At 43.1% G+C, this 19,409-nt stretch overlaps 1 protein-coding gene across 1 annotated transcript in view; it reads left to right on the top strand.

Moving 5' to 3' along the window:
• adarb2 (adenosine deaminase RNA specific B2 (inactive)) overlaps positions 1-19,409 on the top strand; it is a 169,008-nt gene that overhangs the window by 129,048 nt on the left and 20,551 nt on the right. Inside the window, exon 4 of the mRNA XM_070985573.1 lies at positions 10,330-10,444. Within this exon, the coding sequence (XP_070841674.1) occupies positions 10,330-10,444 (115 nt within the window). The remainder of the gene's footprint in view (positions 1-10,329; positions 10,445-19,409) is intronic.

Raw genomic sequence — 19,409 nt, 5'->3', positions numbered from 1 at the left:
TCTTGTCATTTCTTCTTCCCTGTACATATTTTAAAGGGAGATTCAGGAACAGGATGTTAATAGTCTATCCAGTCACTTTAAACTGTGAACTGTCTAGTAAAGCAGAAACGAGTAAGGCAGTTCCTTGGGAGGTCGGGGAGCAGCCCTGTGGAGCATCATCACGCGGATTTACTTAAAAAAAAAAAACAATTGATGCTGCGTGTAGTGGCTTTTATGTACATACGACATAATTGCATTTCTAATTTCTCAGTTGTGTTAATTACAGTAATTAATGCGTAATATAATTCAATCTAAAAATTAAAAGTATGAAAGGGAAACTTTTACCCATCTGTCGCCTTCATACAGTATCAGTATTACAGCCATTATTTTAATATATAATCACTGACTAAAAGTTCAACTTTGACCCATAAGTGTTAAGGAGATACTTTCAAATAACTTATATTTATGTGCAAAATCTAAGATAAATTGTACACCAAACAGCAGAGGAAAGAAAAGAAATGCTTCAAGCCTAAAGGGCTTTTTTCTCTCATCTCCCAGGCTTTTTTTCAAGGCTCTTAAAACGTATTAGCGCAATCAGCTTCTTTTTGTACTATGAGTGATGGGATGTTACATGAACACGCTGTTTCCTGTCAAAGTTAGAACATGAGGTATTTTTTCTCTGTGCTCTTGTCGCTGGTTTTTAGTGGCCGAGGCGCTGATCGAAGAAGGCAGCCTCTATTCTATTCTATTCAGAATGTAATGAAAGAGTCTGATGATTAAAATACTAAATCTGAGCAGTGCATATAAAGATACACTTCCTCCATAAATTACACATACAGCAGTCTACATTCTGTGAGCCTACTATCTTTACTCTCAGCAAACACAGTTTCTCTTCACAAACACGTTATTTTCCTTATTATAACGACAACCCAGGGCTTTTTTTATTTAAGCAATCAATTTTCAGCTGCTTTGTAGCATATGAGCTTATTGGGCCCAAAAACATCTCTTTACAAACGAGATGTAGATGAACCAGAGAGCCAAAGTGCTGATTAATGCAGCATTACCTGTGAATATATCTCATGTGTGACATCTACAAATAAACATTTGCCCCTCTGGCAAATGTCTGTTTTTAAAACCTGCTGCACAATCAGTGATGGCTCAGTGGAATTAATGCTGTAGAGATGTTTGTTTTTTTCTTTTTGAAGCAGAGAGCATGGGCGAACCACAGAAAAACCATGCTGAGGGGGGCTGGTGAGGGTTATTTGGGAACCTGGCAAGCACAGTTTCCAGGTTACAACCACACCAAACATGGCGCCGCACATGGGCCAGGCCCTGATAGCTTCTATGTTGTCATAACTGACTGTGCTTGTTTGATCAGATGAAGAGAATTTAGATTGATAATGAGTTTTAGAGTCAGTCGCGCTTAACATCTGCGGTTGGTGGTCATGATTCAGTGGCTTCCGTTCATTTTGGCTTGAATGTTGGGTTTCATTTCCCAAATTAATGTTTGGATTTAGGCTTAAGAGCATTAGTGGCTTTGAGCAGATGTAACCAGTCCGGGGACATATGAAGTTAGCTGAGACCAAAGTTTGGGTTAGACAATTTCCTTTTAGTTTTATGTTATCCATGAATTACTACACATTGGGAAAAACACATGTTCTCTTCTCTGCATGGACAAAACATGTGATGCTGTCATTTATTGTCATAAAATATCTGATTGTTTGAGTCTCTAAACATCTTAATAACAAGACAGAGAGTCACACCATCAGCATACCTCATTCACTATAGAATAGCTTCTCGGTAGCTAACAACTTGCACTAAACAGAGTAGAGCTAAGGCTGATGGGATCATTAGTCTTCCTTTTTTTTTTTTTAGGTATAAACCAAATTTCGGTTGACTGTGCTTGACGAAAGGTCAGGGGAAGTGGGCGTAAATGTCTGTACCAAATTTTGTTCCAATCCCTCAAATTGGATTTGAACAGTTCGGTGAAGCTCACTGGAAAAATTGACTTGCTTGTGGCGTCAGAGGAAAAGTCAGGGGATCAAGTCAGACGGATTCATCCTCTGGGGACCGTGAATGTCAAGATTTCATGGAAATCAGTCCAATAGCTGTTCCTCTCTTTTAGTATGGACCAAAGTGGTGGACTTTGCCATCCATCAGGCCACGCTGCTAGCACCGCTAAAAGCTCATTGTATATTCCAAGCTGTCTGCGGCCTTTGTCGTGTGTTTTGCTTTGCAGTTGATTCCGTACAGAAAACTCGGCCAAAGGGATTGATAGTAACCCCAAGTGGAGAACAGGAAAGAAATAATGATCTACTTCTATGTTTAGCATCACCACTAGGAGGTAGTGTCCTTGGTTTTGGGGTGAGGCCATCATTCGTAGACTCTGATCCTTACCATATGCACCAGGCTCATCGTCTTGGTTTCCACCTTTTCAGCCCTAATGATGAATCTCTGCTTGAGCTCTGCTTTGCTGTCGGAAACCTGTGGCGTAGCGTCCCATCTCCCCCTCCTCTCGTGCACCGGGGAAAGAAGGTCAGGCGAGCTGTGGCAGAGACAGATCAATTGCACAATCTCTGTCACTTGCTCTGTCTCTCTTGTGCTCCTTCGTTCTCCTTTGTTCTCGCTCGCTAACATCAAGCTTGTGGTTTGAAAGGGAAAAAACCTCTTATGATGACGACGGCCGCATGGTGCAGCCTGGCTGTCTGATCGGACTGACAAGACCCCGCTGTTCAGGCAAAAAGTTTGACACACAAACACACACACACACACACACACACACTGAGAGAAATCTGTTCCACAGGCTGCAGGGCCATCTGGCCATCACACAAGAAAAGGTTGGATGTAGTTAGAGGCGAGGTGCTGGAGTGTTTCACAGCACTCTCCAAATTTGTACACAGTTCAGCTTCTCTGGGTTGCACTTTGTTGTCATCACATGACACAACGGCATCTTTTACTGTCAATAAAAGACGAGACAACAGAAGAACCACTGAAAGGAGATCTGAGTACCAGCACTGACATATCTTGGGTTTTTTTTTTTTTTTTTCATTTTTTCCTCTTGTGATTCAGATCTGGAGGACAGAGAGAATGAGCAAAAGATTTAGGAGTGAGAGTGATGCTATGTGTCATATGGAGAACAAACAAGAGGGAAATCTGTCTTGCCGCAAGGAGTCTGGCTTTTTGAGAATCTAAAAAGCCTCCAGAGGCAACGTTTCCACCAAATGAATAGATATCCATTTTCAAAAGCCTCATGCTTGGCGGCAGGCGAGGGATGGGGAGAGGGAAGGGTGGGCTGATGGTGGTGTTGGGGGGGAGATATCTAGGCAGAGGGCAGACACTATTAAAACTCGGGAGAATGAATTGTTAAATACCTCTATAAAGAAATATAAGACATGGCCCCGTTTTTATGCTGCCTGGGCCGCTCTGCAGGCGGGCGATAAGGTGGTGAGGGTGGTGGGTTGAAGTGCGCGTGCATGTGTGTTTTCCTGAGGGTGGGGTAAAATCAAGCGCACATCCACCCCCCTGCTACCCTGAACAGAGTGGCACTCGTGTACACACAAAATCAGTGTGGCTCCCTCAGTTTTAATCTCACCAAATTAAGTGAGGTACTACATGGAAGCACGTGGAGAACGTTATGGAAGGCCTTCAGCTGTAACCACTGACGAATCTTCAGGGGCCATTGTGCTAAACAAGAAATGTACAATCGAGCATTTTTCCTTCCTCACAACACACACACTCGTATCATCACCCCTACCAGCATGCACACACTTCTAGGTCAGACAGCAGCGGAGAAAATTTTCCCCGCTGACATTTAGTGTTTCTGGCACAATATTGACTTCAGAGGGAAGGCGGCAGGAGGATTGTTGGTGACATTCCACATTACCTTGGAGATAGATGCCCAACTGTCTACATGCACAAACAGTTGGGGAGGTGGAGGCGCGACGGAGAGGAGGCAGAGAGGGAGGGGTGAATGGATGGATGGACAGATAAAAAAATGAAGGAAAGTTGAGCAAAATAGGCCAGCAATGAATTCAAGATCCTTATCGTTTTTTGAAACTCTGTTCTGTGGGTTTCTAAAAATGTTATTACTACCAGAACCTGACAGCACACCCATGCTTAAAGCAGCTACAGTGTTCTTACCAGCGAATCACATGACTGCATGTGTTTAAAGAGAGAATTGTCTCCTGACTCCTCCCCTCTGCCTGACGGACGGGGCTGCCAACTTTTCTGTTTAGTTTGGGCTGTCTGGAAAGTCGGTGCATTTTATTGGCGAGGCAATCTTAAACAAGTCGCAGATTCAGATATGTCGTCAGCGTGCGATTGGTTCGCTCGTTCCACGTGAAAGCATCTTTTGTCAGACGTACGTAAACTTTTACGTGCCTGTCCCTGCAGTGTTAGTGCTTTCATCGTCAAAACGGTCATACCAGCATTTTCCCTCAGGTGGAAAACTGGTAACACAGATATCCCTGAATATCATCCCTTGCTCCCATTCACTCATGACCACATGTAGGAAATGTGCCTGAACATTTCAAGGACAGGCTGCATGTGTGAAAGGAGCTGATGTCAGAGGTGCTTTCATTATATTTACTGATAAGACTACAAAGGCACCATTAAACAAAGGTACTGTCTGATGAATAAGAGCTGGCATAAATAACAGTGCATGATGATTTGCTGGTTCCAGGGTCACATTATTGGTGAGAACTACCTGTCTTAATTGTATTAAAGGTTGTATTTTTTATGTGCAATTCAATTTGTCAAAGGTGTGAAACTGAAGAACGCAGTGAGCAAAACTCTACACGCACGAAAGGTGTTTTTAGATGTTCGAGTGGTATGTGTGTGGGCCTCTGTCAGCCAAAGCCACACAAACTGTGTGCTCTGGGCTCATAAAAAAGCTTCATGTTTGTCCTGTGTGCACAGAAAGCATATTTACAATATGTAATTATATTTTTCATGAGGAAGTGCTTTTCAGGCCTTCTCTTATTTGAGATGAGATTCGATCAGGCAGCTTGAGAGCGTGTAGGAAGCCCTGTATGCACATTATGTTCAAGAACCTGTAATTGGGAATCATGAGAAAACTTCAGGGGGACAGACACAGCGTCCCCATAACAATAGAAAGTCACTCTCACTCGTGGCTGTGAGCATGGTGTGAGAGGAGACACGCTGTGCTGCTGCCAGAAGCAGACTGAGATACTCTGAGCAGCATGCATGGGAATACATTACAATGGGCTATAATAGATTTGTGTATAGTCCGCACGTGCTGCCTGATGGTCTGCAGAACTGCATGCGTGCTGTACTGCTCTGTCTTGTCTGTCCTTTGTCAGTGTCCTCTTTTCATTCAATTTTGATCAATTTGTTTTCCATTGTGTGAGAAAATGGTCGTGTGGCATGAGAGTGCGCGAGAAGTGTCAGTTGCATGCTTCTTGTTCAGCAGCACTGGTTCTAAAGCTAGCTATAAGCTAGACGGTGAACACAGTGGAGCATTTTGCAGCTGAAAAGCCAGATATTTCCCTCAAGAGCTAGTGGAGACCAAAAACAGAGCTAAAAGGAGAGTGAATGTTGGACTTCCATTCATCAGGTGGCTAGAAACACGACTCCAAATGAATGTTCATGTCACTTCATATTTGCTAGTAGTTGTTTGCTAGCAAGTTCACAGCATCAGTGAGAAACACTTGACAGTCATCCTGGACCACTTTGGTACTGAGGTCGTGGACCAAACCGCTAAAACAAAGTTGCATGTCTCCATACTTTTGTCTGCTTTCATTTGGTTTCTCACATAGAACGAGGTCTGAATGACAAGATATATCTGCTGCCTCAGTAGCAAGTAAATCTTTCCATTCAGTTGAATCGCTCCTCTTCATTACGTAAAGGTCACAACCAACAGATGATCTGAGTTTCTGTTTATACTTTTCTCTTAATTTCATCTAAACTAGCACAGTAAGAACTTTTCTCCATCGCGTCCATTGTGGTTTTCACTTCCTGCCCTCCATCTGAATTTAACGTCACGTGACTGCAAACAACCTGTCACCAATAATTGTCTTGGTGAAGCCATTATCACTGTAGCACAAATCAGCTTTTACATATTTTCAACATTTGGCATCATCAGAGTGCAATCTGCCCTGGTTGCATTGACACTTAGCTTCTTGACATCAAATAGCTGCCTAAGAAGCAGAAAAGTCGAAGGTCAGTGCATCAGTTTTGATCTTGCTCTGTACTTCAACAACTCTTCTTCATTAAGACTGATTGGGGTCTGGCTGCAGTAAATCTCATCCTCTGCAGCCATATCAGTTACCAAATAACTACTGTGGCATGTTTTCTCCACTCTGAGGAGGCCCAGGGGGATTTCTAAGTAAATTGGTCAGAACTAATGCAGAAAGACACCAGGTGGGGTGAGTAACACAGCAGCCACGACAGCAGTTTCTGCTCCGAGCTGGTTCTACCCGAGATGCTTTCCGAGCGGAGCTTACATCAGTTACCTGAAACAGACTTTGAGAACCAAATTCCCAAATGTAGCTATACGGATCGGGGTTAACCTTGATGCTCATCCAAGAGGAAGCCAGCCAGCCACACGCCGGCCTTCCTCTCGCTGTGTGGCAGGTCGCACTGATGTTCTGTCTGACTGAGGAGCGAGATCCTTGGCCCCGTTTTTCTGCCACATTAGGCCCACACTGAAAGTGGCAGTCAACTCCCCCGCTGAGGAAAGAGAGCATTTGCGACTGCGTGTGTGAGACTGTGTGTGTGTATGTTAAGAAAAATGATGGGGTGAAGTGTGAGAAATGCAGGAACATGCAGATGTGTGTATTTAGATATTAGCTCATATAAACAGACAAAGTGGAAGGGGTTTATTTGTTAAGAAGGGGACCACAGCTGTAATTCACAGCCTCTTTTCCTTTTTTGTCAGGTGATGTAGATTATGTTGTTTGCACACTCTGGCTCACAGGATGAAGAAATTATAGGCTCTGACTCACTGTTGGCTTCATAGTCCTGGCACATCACTGCCCTCTATCACACACCAGCATGAGAGAGAGAAAAACCTGACGACGAAGAGGAGGAGGAGGAGGCAGGCTGGTTAAAGGGAGAAGAGAAGGGGAGGAATGAAAGGCGGGACCACAATCTGAAGAGTCAGACTTAAAAAGATGGGAAGAGAAGAAGAGGAAATGTGAATTGACAGAGAGAGGTGAGGGGGGAGAGAGGAGAGAGAACAAAGGGAGGGGGGAGAGGGAAGCAGGAGGAAGGGACACAAAGCCGGGCTGTGTGCCAGGGTCTATTCCACCTTTGCTCTCCAGGCCTTTCTGAGCTGCCACCTCCTCTCACCTCTGTAATGTCATCAATGAAAAGGCCTTTAGGAGGGATGGAGGACTTGACTCAGGGTTCACACTGTGACCGACACCAGCTGACGCTGCCAAGCCACGCAGGATTCTGTTAGAATTAATTGGATGTCACTTTCAGGTACAAGGAACAAGGTTGGGGGTTTTTTTTTTTTTCACATTTATTGTAGCGCATGTTCCTGCAGAATCTGAAGATTCTGCAACATTTGATTTTCTCAGGGTTTTCACTTCAAAGGCACACATCTTTTGACCAATATGATCAAAGAAAAATAATCCATTGACTGTAGCTGTGACATTGGGGACAGTAATCTACACGCTATAAAAGGTCAAAAAATTTTAAATGCTGCAAAATGCCCATCACATTTTCTGAGGTGATGTGTTCAGATGTCTTGTTTTGTCCCATCAACCCAAAGATGAACCATTTAAAATGACATAAAAGAGACATTTTAGCTTGACGAACAACTGAAATGATGAATCGATTATCAGCAGTGTTGCATTGTTTCAATGTAGGAAGGCTCTTCTTAAAATTTTGAATTTAAAAAAAAAGCTTCCTCAGTGTAACACTTGTATGTATGGTTTTAAGAAGACTACCTTTGGAGAACTTGACACCCACACCTTCCATGACAATATTAGGACATTTATGAAGATATGGTAACCAGTTCTAGATGCAGTTCTGCACATACGTAACAAACAGTCCTGGAACTGACTACGACCCAACATCACTGAATTGAGTGCATGATGTCAGCAGTCACTCTTGCAATAGGGAAATGTCTTAAAAAAAATAAAAATAAAAAATAAATTGACTTCTGAGCATTCTTGGTCACACTGAATCTGCTGAAGATGTGGAAAATCTATCCGTCCACTTGATTTTTCTGTTTATTTTATCCCGCTGCAACATGGGCTGCGCTGAGTTAGAGCTCAACAAGCATGCTCAGAGACAGGCTTGATTATTCAAGCATAAAGTAAACAACATGAGATGAAAAGTTTAGAGGAATTCAATCTCTTCTTCTTGTCCTTCTTGCCAGTTGTTAAAGAGGTGAGGTGACCTGTCATGTCTCTGTTACAGAGCTTGATAAAGCATCATTGCAACTCTTGAAACAAAGTGCTGAAAGTATTCACTGTTGACTTCTCACAACACCTCTCTGTTGCTCCTCTGTTTTAGGCTGACACCAGTGTGAGAGCAGCAATATGTGCATGTGCGCACACACACACATGAACACACACCACCCACAGCACCACAAGCTGTGAGCACCTCGACCGCCAGTTCCAACTGTGAGAATATTTCACAGCCCTGATGAGGGCTATAATGTGCAATATGCTCACTAATTCAGTCACTCTCTCCCTCTCGCTGCCTTTTTTTCACCCTTAATCTCTCTCCTCCTCTCTCACTCTATGCGTCCGTCAGCATGACATCTGTTGATGTCCTTTTAGCTACTGGGGGCTCAATCTGTCCAAAAGGCCCACTCTGCTGCCACTCTGTTGCCATCTCCCGGTGATCCATTTATGCTCTACAGTTGGCATGAAGGCCGCTCAGAGACCAAGCCCTTAATTACCATTAGAGTAATGAGCATTAAAGGTTCAGAGAGGCGTGGATATGATCCATATGTCTTTGCAACATCTGCTCAACAGCGTAGATTTAGTAGATATCAGGTGAGAAGTGTTGGTAAGTGAGATGGGAAGGACAGAGTTCTGCTCATACTTAGTGTTATCGTCAATAAATCCTTAGCTGTCTGCATTGTCTATTGTGAAAGAGCTGTCTATTGGTGGTAAATCTTCTGGGTTGCCTCACAGCGCAAAGAGAGGTTGTTTTTGTTTTGCAGCACAACACTAGAATGCAGTGCTGTTCAGCACAAAGGAGCTGAAGCTTTCAGCGATGCAAATGGAAGATGGTTATATGGTGTAAACCAAAGAGTAACCAATGATAACGCTGATGTTGAAGTCACAAATGCTCTGTAATGCTCACTAAAGTGCGCAAAGTTACATAGTTTCTTCACTGTGCAATCTAATCATTGTTATTTCTGTGTACTCTGTACCGGCAGTACGACATCTGTTCCATGAGGGATCGTTCCTCTGTTGCGCTTCTTGAGGTTTCTTCCTTTTTTCTGGATAAACAGGCTGAGGTGAAGTGTTCTCCACCCTCTGAGGTTGAAGGTTTTGAGGATTTGCACCTCTGATGACAGTGCAAAACCTCATTTGTCTTCCTGTTTTGTGTGTTTTTTTATGACTTCCCCAGAGATTTGTGATTGCACTTTAACAAAGTTAAGACTCAGAAGAGACAGAATAAAGAAAGAATGGTCATAATGTGGCATCAGTGGTCGAGTCATCCTGACTTTTAGTCTCCAGTATGCGTCATGCTCCAAAATATGCTGGTTTCTACATTTCCCATAATGCAACTCAATAGCATCTTTCTTTAGACCCTCCTGAATACTCATCCTTCAAACATCACACCTGAAAAGAAACATGCAGTATACATAAAATACAGTTTAAGCCCCTTCTGTCAACTTAACCTTTCCATGATGAGAGCGTTAACACTAAATCCACTGTTCATGTCCCCACAGACCCTTTAGTACACTATGTTGAGTGATAGTCGGATACTGGCAGTTTTGCGCTGGGTGAATACCAGGGGTGTACTTACCCTGTGCGTACAGCATGTAAGTAAAAAGTGTTTCCCAAAGGCAGACTGTGTGCAGACTGTAATCACTCCACAATAGAGGAGTAATCTTGGTCATATGAGCAAAAACAAAGTGTCATGATTAAAACATTAAAACAATTCTGCTGGTCATGCTACTGTAGCTCGACATGTTGTATGGTAGAGTCACTACAATCACGCATGGAGAATATTTGGGTGATTTCTGTATGCAAAGTAAAACAGGTAAGTTGACAATTGAGCCAAGCTCCCAAAAACTCACTGTATTACCTGAACAGATTAGGGAAGTGATAATATTATACAGTGAAATGAAACCTGTGAAGTCAGTCTCTATAGATTGTGTCCAGTAGAAATTAAGGGAGCGATTGTGTTTTTCAGGACTTTGCCGATTCAATATTCCACTTGGTGAGGGAGAAGTACCGGTCGCTGGTGGGCGGCTGCAATCCTGCGCACGCTCGACACAAATCCCTGGCAGGCATCGTAATGACCCGAGGTATGGCAAATTTCATTGACTTTTATATATCACTTTGAATTATTGAAGTGGTGCAATATAGAGAGGGGGAGGGAGGGAGGTAAAGAAAGAGAGAGAGGAAGGACAAGAAATGGGAAGGGAAAGAAATTCTTGAGAGAAAATGATAAACTGGGTGGGAAGAGAGAGAGTTTCCACTCCGTGCTGTACCTTGCATTCGTGCAGGAGAGTATACCTTCCTGATGAATTATTGACTATTCAGAGTCTCTGAGGAGAATGAGACATGGTGGTGAGTGTCAGTCATCCCCGCTGCATGCTGGACTCGCTGCGCTCAGGCAGCTTTGACAGGAGTTCCAGATGCCACAGTGGAAATCTTAACTAGATCATCTTAAAACTTAATCTCAGCCCAGCTGAGTGACACACTGAGGAGGAGGAAGCTCACACTGCCTTTCTCCTGCAGCATGAAACAATGAGTTATTACCAGACATGTGTTTTGTTTGTTGCATATTACATCGGGGCCTCCCACACATACACACGCAAACACACACAGATCCACACGACATGTACACACACACTGCACATCTATCATAATGAGTGCACTGATGCAGGCTTAAACCCCGGGATGATCTCATGTGAACTCTGTACAAAATGAGCTCTTGTGTCTTTTTTAATCTGCTATTTATGAAAAGTGTGTGAGAAGTATGTTATTAATTGTTGTTTTTTTGTTTGTTTTTGTTGTTAGTTGTTGGTGTTAGCAGTCGTAACATGTTATTAGTTGTTGTTAGCTGTGATAGTCGCTGGTGTTACCCACACAGACTGTACAAAACATGGACATAGTGTCCATGGTGTCACCCATAGGTTGCTGAAGCACCATTATGAAGCTCAGTGGCTCTAGCTGTCTCCACCTTGGCAGTGCCTGAGGTGGAGCGTGGGTGGAACTGAGGCAGGCTGAAGGAAGCCTGGTTGCTGAAACCTAGCAGTTAGCTGTCACTCAAACGGCCATGCCCATAATTATGCATAACTTTAAGCCTTAATGTAATTTAAATAAGTGACTTCTATAAAAAATTCACCCTGAACAGTTGGCATGAACAGGGAAATTAGCCATAGAGACCAGGCTGTAAACGTAGTCTGCTGTAATATAGACATCTATGGGGGTTGGCTCACTTTTGGAGCCAGCCTCAAGTGGCCATTTGAGGAACTGCAGTTTTCGGCACTTCCATATTGGCTGCATTATTGATACTGTCACAAATTCATTTCCAGTATTACTATCTGCAGGTCCACAGTACTGCAGGACACACCCTCCAAACGGCTGCAGCTCGGTTAGGTTTAGGCCCAAAAACTACTCGGTTGGGTTTAGGTGAAGGACATGGTTTAGGTTAAAATAAATATGTCAATACAGGAAGTTATCTCAGGGGGTGTGTCAACAGGTTAAACAGCAATATTAGAGAATATTAGATAGAGAGACGGTGGACATAATGTTCCAAAACACAGGGCTTTCACTTTTTGTGGGATATAATACAAAAAGGACCATACACACACAAATGTCTGCATATGTGGAGTGCCGACACACAAACACATGCAAGCATTCACACGTACACAAATCCATGCACGCACACACACACGCACACACACACACACACACACACAGAGGAGTGTTATCTCCCTGTGTGGCTGCAGGCTTTGGGGGTGCAGGGGTCAGTGAGGAGGGATTGGTATCTCTGCTGTCTTTGGAGTGCTGCAGCTCATCAGTTTAGACTTCAGTGAGACCGCTGCTCATCCTGACCTAATCCAATCCCTCTCCTTTCCTCTGCCTCCCAGTAATTGCTTCTGTTTGTTTATTAATAGCACACGTTATCTTCAGAGATCCAGACGTAGGGCTGCCAAGCATTCGCAGCGAGGCGGCAGCAGCAGCGGTGTGGCGGCCAGAGTCCGTACAGTCAGACTCCAAACGTGACAGGAACGCGAGGGAGTCCTGTTCTGTTTCTCCACCCACCACCCCCTCGCTCTCTCTCTGACTCTCTGTGTGTCTCATGCCTCTGCTTTTGCCTCAGGAATATTAATCAGGGTCCGTCTTTGAACTGTAGACGGACAGCGAACCCCCCGCCCTTGCTGAAGTCCCACCGAGACAGTTGAGCCGCAACCTGAGTGAGATTAGCCTCGCCACCAGGCTGAGAGTAGCGAGACGGCTGCTGAAGTAAACCACCAGTACACACTGTCAAATAGTGTGGAAAATCTCATTTGAATCTATCAGAGATAGCATTGGGTGCCTGGAGATGGTAAACAGTGTTCAGATGTGCTCAGAGACATGAAAAATCAGGAAAGTCCACATGGAAAATGCTAAGAAGACCCCCCCTTCTTTTTCTTTTTTAGCTTGTTTGTTGGATGGGATGAGAGAAGCTTCTTCTGACACTTTTTTATTCAGCAGGGTGATGAGACTCCGAGTGGGGAAAAATACCACAGGGACTCAAAGAAAGAGATGAGAGCAAAGGGTTTCAAACAAGTTGATTACAAATGACGGTTAAGCTATGGTTCTTAGTCTGCATATCCATTTTCAAATAGGGATTTTTCTCTACTCTTTATCTGGTTTTCCGGCTGCCGCAAATTTTAACGTTCAATAATCACATCCGGCAACAAAACAGCTCACTAAAAGGCAAAAAAATTACCAGAGATGTGCCCAGGGTGTGTTGCAACAGAGAGAGATCTGACAGCCTCAGCAGCATTTCACAAAGGCACCCTTATATGTTCAGAGCGGTTGCCTGTGAAAGCTAATAAAGATTCAAAAGGGTACATTCTCTACTCTCGGCAAGTCGTTTTGTTTTTTCTTTGTAGCTGCTGAGTATTTCTGTGTTTGAAAAAACATGCGATGAATGACATTCAGTGCAATCGCCCAACATCTTGAAATGAAAGAACACATGAAAGATAGGATTTATGGAGCTCAACCTAAATGGCATATAAATGAGTTTACTAAAAGTTGACCTTGAGAGCTCATTCTGCTGGAGAAGAAAATGTTTTAATGTCTACTTTATGGTGCTCAGAGATAATGGGGGGCTTATTAGGAAACATTTTTCCCGGCTTTCTAACCATAGAGAATAAAGATAATAACTTTGCAGTGTCTGTTGATTGTAGTTGCTTGGTGTAGAAATGGATCACTGCAAAGTTCACGGTCAGTCTTTTATTTGGATTTTTCTGTTTCATGATCATGATTGCGACTTAAGTATTCTTAGCAATTTGTCCTCACTTTTCTGTGTAGAAAATATGTTTGTGTATATTACATTTTACACTGCAAAAATGTCACTTTTACAAAGTAAGTATTAATTGACTCAAAGTATTTCTTAAATAATTAATCTGTTTCTTCTAGAAATCAACTTGTTTCAAGACTTTAAAAATAAGTTTGAGAGTCTTGAAATAAGACATAATAATTTGATTGCTGCACTAGAATAAAAAAAGTGGCCTAATTCTATAAAATGTTAAAACAGGTTTAAGTTATTTATCCACTTCTTTGAAAAAATAAATAAATATATATATATATATATAGAGAGAGAGAGAGAGAGAGAGAGAGAGAGAATTTTAGGACTCAAACGATAAAAATAAGATGGAGAAATTTGCCCTGTATGCAGTATGTTATACATTAATCTACTAAGAAACCAGCAGGTGTCAAATAATGAAGTTAAAAAGTGCAACATCAACTATGAACTGTAGTAGAGTAGATGTATGAAGTAACTAAAATGGAAATACTCAAGTGAAGTGCTGCCACTGCTCCTAACTAGTGATGATGGGTCAGATGTAAAGTACTCAGGAGAAATAATGACACACAACTTGACAAAGGAAGACTTTTTATTATTAATGGATTTGGATTCCTGCATATTTTTAGTGGATCTCCACAAGTGTGGATAATTAATGTCCTTATTAGCATTTATTAGCATTCCTTTGGTCGACTATTTGTTACAGTGCGTTAGATGCCTTTAACACACCCTGAAACGTAAGAATGCATCTAAAGCAAACAGAGTTTTCACTCCCATGAAGGACAGAGGGGAATAAATAATTATAACAGTAATTAAATAGATTTTGGGTATTTCACATCTTTTCTGAGTGACTGATAGTGGCACTGTAACAACATGCTGGTTTGATCGCAGCATTGTAACTAAAGAACAGGCTCCAATGTGACAAATTAAAGTTCAGTTTGCACAACATGAAGAGTTCAGCCTGTGAAAACAGTTTTTCAGTGTCTCCCGTTGCCCTCCAGGGACCTTTCCAGGTCTGATGTCACGGGAGGTTGATTGGAACCTGCCACTGAGTTGCATCCAGTGTTTTTTAGAGACTAAAAGTCTCCACATATGGAGCGTAAGCGTTGATTTTAATGTTCCTTTTTACCTTGTGTGTCCCTGGTTGACATCAATGACCTGACTGCGCCATGCTTTGTTTTCCCAGAACAGCCATTCCCCTTCAATCTGAAGCCTAACCTCTTAAATCAAAATATAAATTTAGGTGAGCCTGTGTGGTGTAACAGCCTAAACGACTAGCTTGCAGTCTGCTACAGCGCTGTGTAATGTAGTGTGATGCAGTCTGGTTGGGAGAGGCCATTTTGCCAACATGCAGACAGAGCAAATCGAGAACCAGTGTTGTCGGGTGGAAGTAATGCAACATTAAGCAGAAACACAGAGGTGATACATATGCTGTGGCTGTTTGACAAATATGATAAATACAGTGAGCTACAACTGAAGAAGAAAAAAACAGGTTCAGCAAAAATATCTCCAGATTTTACGTGCTAGATTTATACCCCCGATGCAGTTTCCCTTCAGTCTTTAGTCCTCAGAGCAGAGACCAAGGTATGGTCATAATGTCCTGCTTTGTGAAAGGAGGACACCGGGCTCTATTTTTGTGACTCAGAGGCACATAGTTCTGTGGCACAGTTGAAAGCAGGGGGGCATTAGGAAGAATACATTTAGTCACATGCTGACATCAGTCATGACCAATAAAATTACCTTACTTCCTCATTTTGAAAGCAGTGTCACAGCACTCCAGCCATTTTTCTGATGGATGGAGTTGTGTGCACTGGATCTGCCACAAAAGCTTCTCCCAGGAGGAAACCAGAATCCCCATGGCTGGATGTAATGTTGATTCAAATAGGTTGAATTGGCCAACTTAACCTCACATAAGGCTGGCAATATTACTTCAGTCGACTATAAGTGCAATTTTGTCACATTTGTGGATGTGGTTGTCGGGCATCGCCTGCACAAATTCCCTTTAATTCTTAATGGGAAAAATTGCACCGCTTTGCTTGGCTCTTACCTTACCCGCTACCTCACTTTCCTCCCACTTAAGTGAAGCCTCAAAATACCATGTTAAATAAATATCTATGCTCACCTGACAATGAAAGTCTGTTCAATGTACTGTCACAAGGTGTGTTTACCTGCTGCGTTACAGTGGTGAGGCGCCGGTGCTTTGTCTTCACGTTAAAGGCCGTTGACAGCGTTGTGCGCTGAGCAGTATAGTGCAGTTGCCGTAGTGAGAAGTTCCAGGTCTGATTCTGTGATGTACATGCTTTTTGACAGTGCTGTTATCCTGGGGTGTGACATCTTTGAATCACCAGTAACAGATGTATTTGTGTGTGAAGAGTGCCTCAGGCCTTTGACTCTACTCTACCTTGTTCCTTTTGACCCTCTCTTTTTGTACTTGTGTGATGCAGCTGATTATTCCTGGTTTAAAAACAGCGCACTGCCTGTGGGGCTCCCTATCTCTTCTCTGTCTCTCTCTCTTTCTACCTCTCTCACTGTCTCTCTCTCATTCATCTCTCCTCCTCCTCCTCTCCTCTCTCCTGCAAACTGAAGGCAACCTCACTGCCAATTTCATGCCAGGGTAGTGAGCAGCGCAGCAGAAATTATCCACTGCAAAATTGATCTAAACAATCGCAAAGTGGAACGGCGAGGAAAAGCAGGAGAATGAAATTGCGAGAGTCTGTTACCTTTTTGAACTTGCTTTATCGCCGAGGAGGAACTGGGGTGCATTGCTTACAGGGAATGCCAGTAGTTGAAGTCATGATATAGAAATCTTTATGGGCTGTTCAGTCATAAATATTAAATGTTTTCTGTGCAGCAGTACAAGCTGCTCTTTTCTCCTGAATTTACTGTTGCTTCATGAGTGAAATTAACAACAAAAGGTGCTAAAAGATGCTTTAAAAGTTTGATTTGTTGACATATTTGATTAATTACTGCAAACAGCCGTATGCACGGGATGCTGTGTTTCTGAAGCCGTGTATACGCTGTATGCGTAATTGTGTTAATGACCCATTTGTACCCAAACAAAGATGTGATGCTCATTTAGACATGTGAGTGACAAATGTGTACGATGGAAGAGTATTGAACGTGAACCGATATTAACAAGAGCCACATGTAATTATCACCCATCTCTGCAGCCCGCCTCCGCTCCACGGAGCGTTTTAGCCTCTTTCAGCTCAGTGCTTTGGTTTTAAGGCCCGCAACTTCTCCGTTTTCATTCTCATCAGTGTCATTTTCAAACGGCTGCAGCTTTTTTCTGCAAAAAAATTTTAAAACTCCCCGTGCACTAACAAAGGCCATCCAAAGCTAGCAGCAAACTTGCATTTAGCAGCCAAAGACTGAGACATTTCTCTCAGGACTTGGTGGAAACCACAAATAGAGCTAAAAGGAGAAGGAATATTGGACTTACATCCACCAGGTGGTTGAAATATGAATGCTAATGTTGCTCTGTATCTGCTGGATGTTCAGAGAAGCAACTCTTCGTGAACAGCTTTGCCATATCGGCCTAAAAGCGTTGTGTTTAAAGCAGCAAAAAACATACAAACAAAATAACCTGTCAGTGTGATGAAGCTGGCAGTTTGTTTTTTAAAAAAAAAATCTATTTCATGTCCATCATCCAAACAACATTTGATTTTTTTAAAGACAAATATTGTTTTCTGCCACAGTTTCTGGAGTAAAAGTTGAATTTGTTCCACACTACTTTAGACTTTCCTTTCTTCTCTCTGCTCTTTTTTCATCAGCTGCCCACACACACACACACACACACACACACACACACACACACACACACACACACACACACACACACACACACACACACACACCGCACACACTCCCTTCTCCCTTAACGTTTTCCTCTCATGCCCTCCTTCCCATTCCTCATCAGTGGAGGTGTCAGGACTCCACCGCCGCAGTGCCATCTGGGCCGAGGCTGATAAAAGCTCATGTGCCGGGCCGGCGATGCCTGCAGGTCTGCCAGAAGCCAGCGAAGCCTGACTTTCAGAGGCGATGGGAGAGATTTGTGGCAGCCAAGGAAGGAATGGCATGCCGTTAACGCGCTGATCCAGCCTCCACCCCTCTGCACCACCTCTGTATATCTGTCAGTCAGTCAGGCTCTCACATGGCCCTGCACTGGCCTGAATCCTCACTGAGAAAAGTGTCTCTTTGTCAAACGAAACCAACATGAGACAGCATGACTTTGTGATCTGTGATCTCTCTCGTAGCATTTGCTTCATGTTTCACATTGAGAATGTCGCCTGGGTGAGATGAGAGGGTTAGAAGCCTCTTGCTCGAGCCACCCTTGAGTTCTTGAAGATCCTGCTGTGCGTCGTTCTTCCTTGAAATGCTTCATTACTGACTGGCACAACAAACTGACATTTTCCTGCAGCGATCTGATGCCTTCCACAGCCCTTACCCAGGAGCTGAAAATCCGCTCTCTGGTACAGAAGCTGGGCCAAGAAACGTGACTGCTTCTGTACCAGGAATTAGAAATATGCCTCCTCAAGGTCAGTCAGCGATTGTCCTGCAGGAGAATGAGGACCTCTTCTTTAATAACATCCCAGGACCTTAATCTTTGTTTGCAGCTGTCACAAATATGCAAAACAGTAGAAAAAGTGGGAAGATAAAACTGTGAAGTTTACTCAGGAAGGTGCATGCCATCACTCCTGTAGTTAAATGTGAGACATTTGCTCCAAGCTGTGCTAGACCGAGTAGAGCGCAAACAGTCCGTCATGCCCCTTTTAGGGCACCGATTCCCAAGGGTCCGTGGTACACAAAGAAAATGTTTTTTCCTGCAGGAATGCCCCCGGAGTGTCTAACCTGCCTCCAGCTCCAGTCAGGTGGACAAAGCAGCATGCCTGATAGCCTGCTTGGATGCAGAGACCGTCTGGTTCTCTGTTGTGTTGTCTAAGCCTTGGTGATTGGTTCATTTGATGTTATGGATGCCCTCTCAGTATACAGTCCTCTAAAGGTATATGTAAAATGTACTGATATAGGAGAAAGACCACTCAATTGGCTTTAGATTGTGGCCACGTAATATGTCCATAATTAGCTCATTGCAGGACGCTTAAAGCAAGCAAGAGTCACACAGAGCGCTGTTAAACTGGGGTTTCAAAGCAAATGTGGAGAAAAGTGTCTTTCCTTTTCTGGTTGTAGACTCAGCCCACTCCACTGTCCACTGAACGTGAAGAGTGAACGTATTGAATGAGAAGGAGTGGTGTCAGCCCATTTTATAGGTGGAGGGTCTCTTCCCTCCCTCACTCTTTGGATCCAGCTAATCCTGGCTGGTGTGGTGTGATAGGAGCTTCTGAAGAGACGCTCACTCATGCTACTCAGAGAACAGTGGTTATGGAAATAACCCAAAGTTATCTGTCAGAATGACCTTTTTACCCTGTTCTCCTCTTATGTTTTCTTTTTCGTTTCACTACGCGAGCAAAGGAAACTCTTGTTTGATCGAGTTAGAAACACAACCGAGTCCAGTCTGAGGTCTGTTTTTACAGCCTTCCATCACTGTTTATGTTTGCAATTTATTGGCTTTATTTGATTTTGGTTTGTCTTATATTTTTCAGAGATACTGCCAACAAAATAGTTTGGGCTTTTATTTTATGCTGTTTTAAAAATACTTGCCATGACATGACAGTGTTTTGTGTTTTATACAAAGTAGTGTTCGGACATTTTTTGGCACATTTGTAAATGTATTTTCTCTACATCCGAGT

Source organism: Chaetodon trifascialis, chromosome 18 (genome assembly GCF_039877785.1).
Source record: "Chaetodon trifascialis isolate fChaTrf1 chromosome 18, fChaTrf1.hap1, whole genome shotgun sequence".
In the NCBI taxonomy this organism is placed as follows: Eukaryota; Metazoa; Chordata; class Actinopteri; order Chaetodontiformes; family Chaetodontidae; genus Chaetodon; species Chaetodon trifascialis.
Note: the sequence above shows the minus strand (reverse complement) of the source record. Positions and strands in the feature narration are given on the sequence as shown.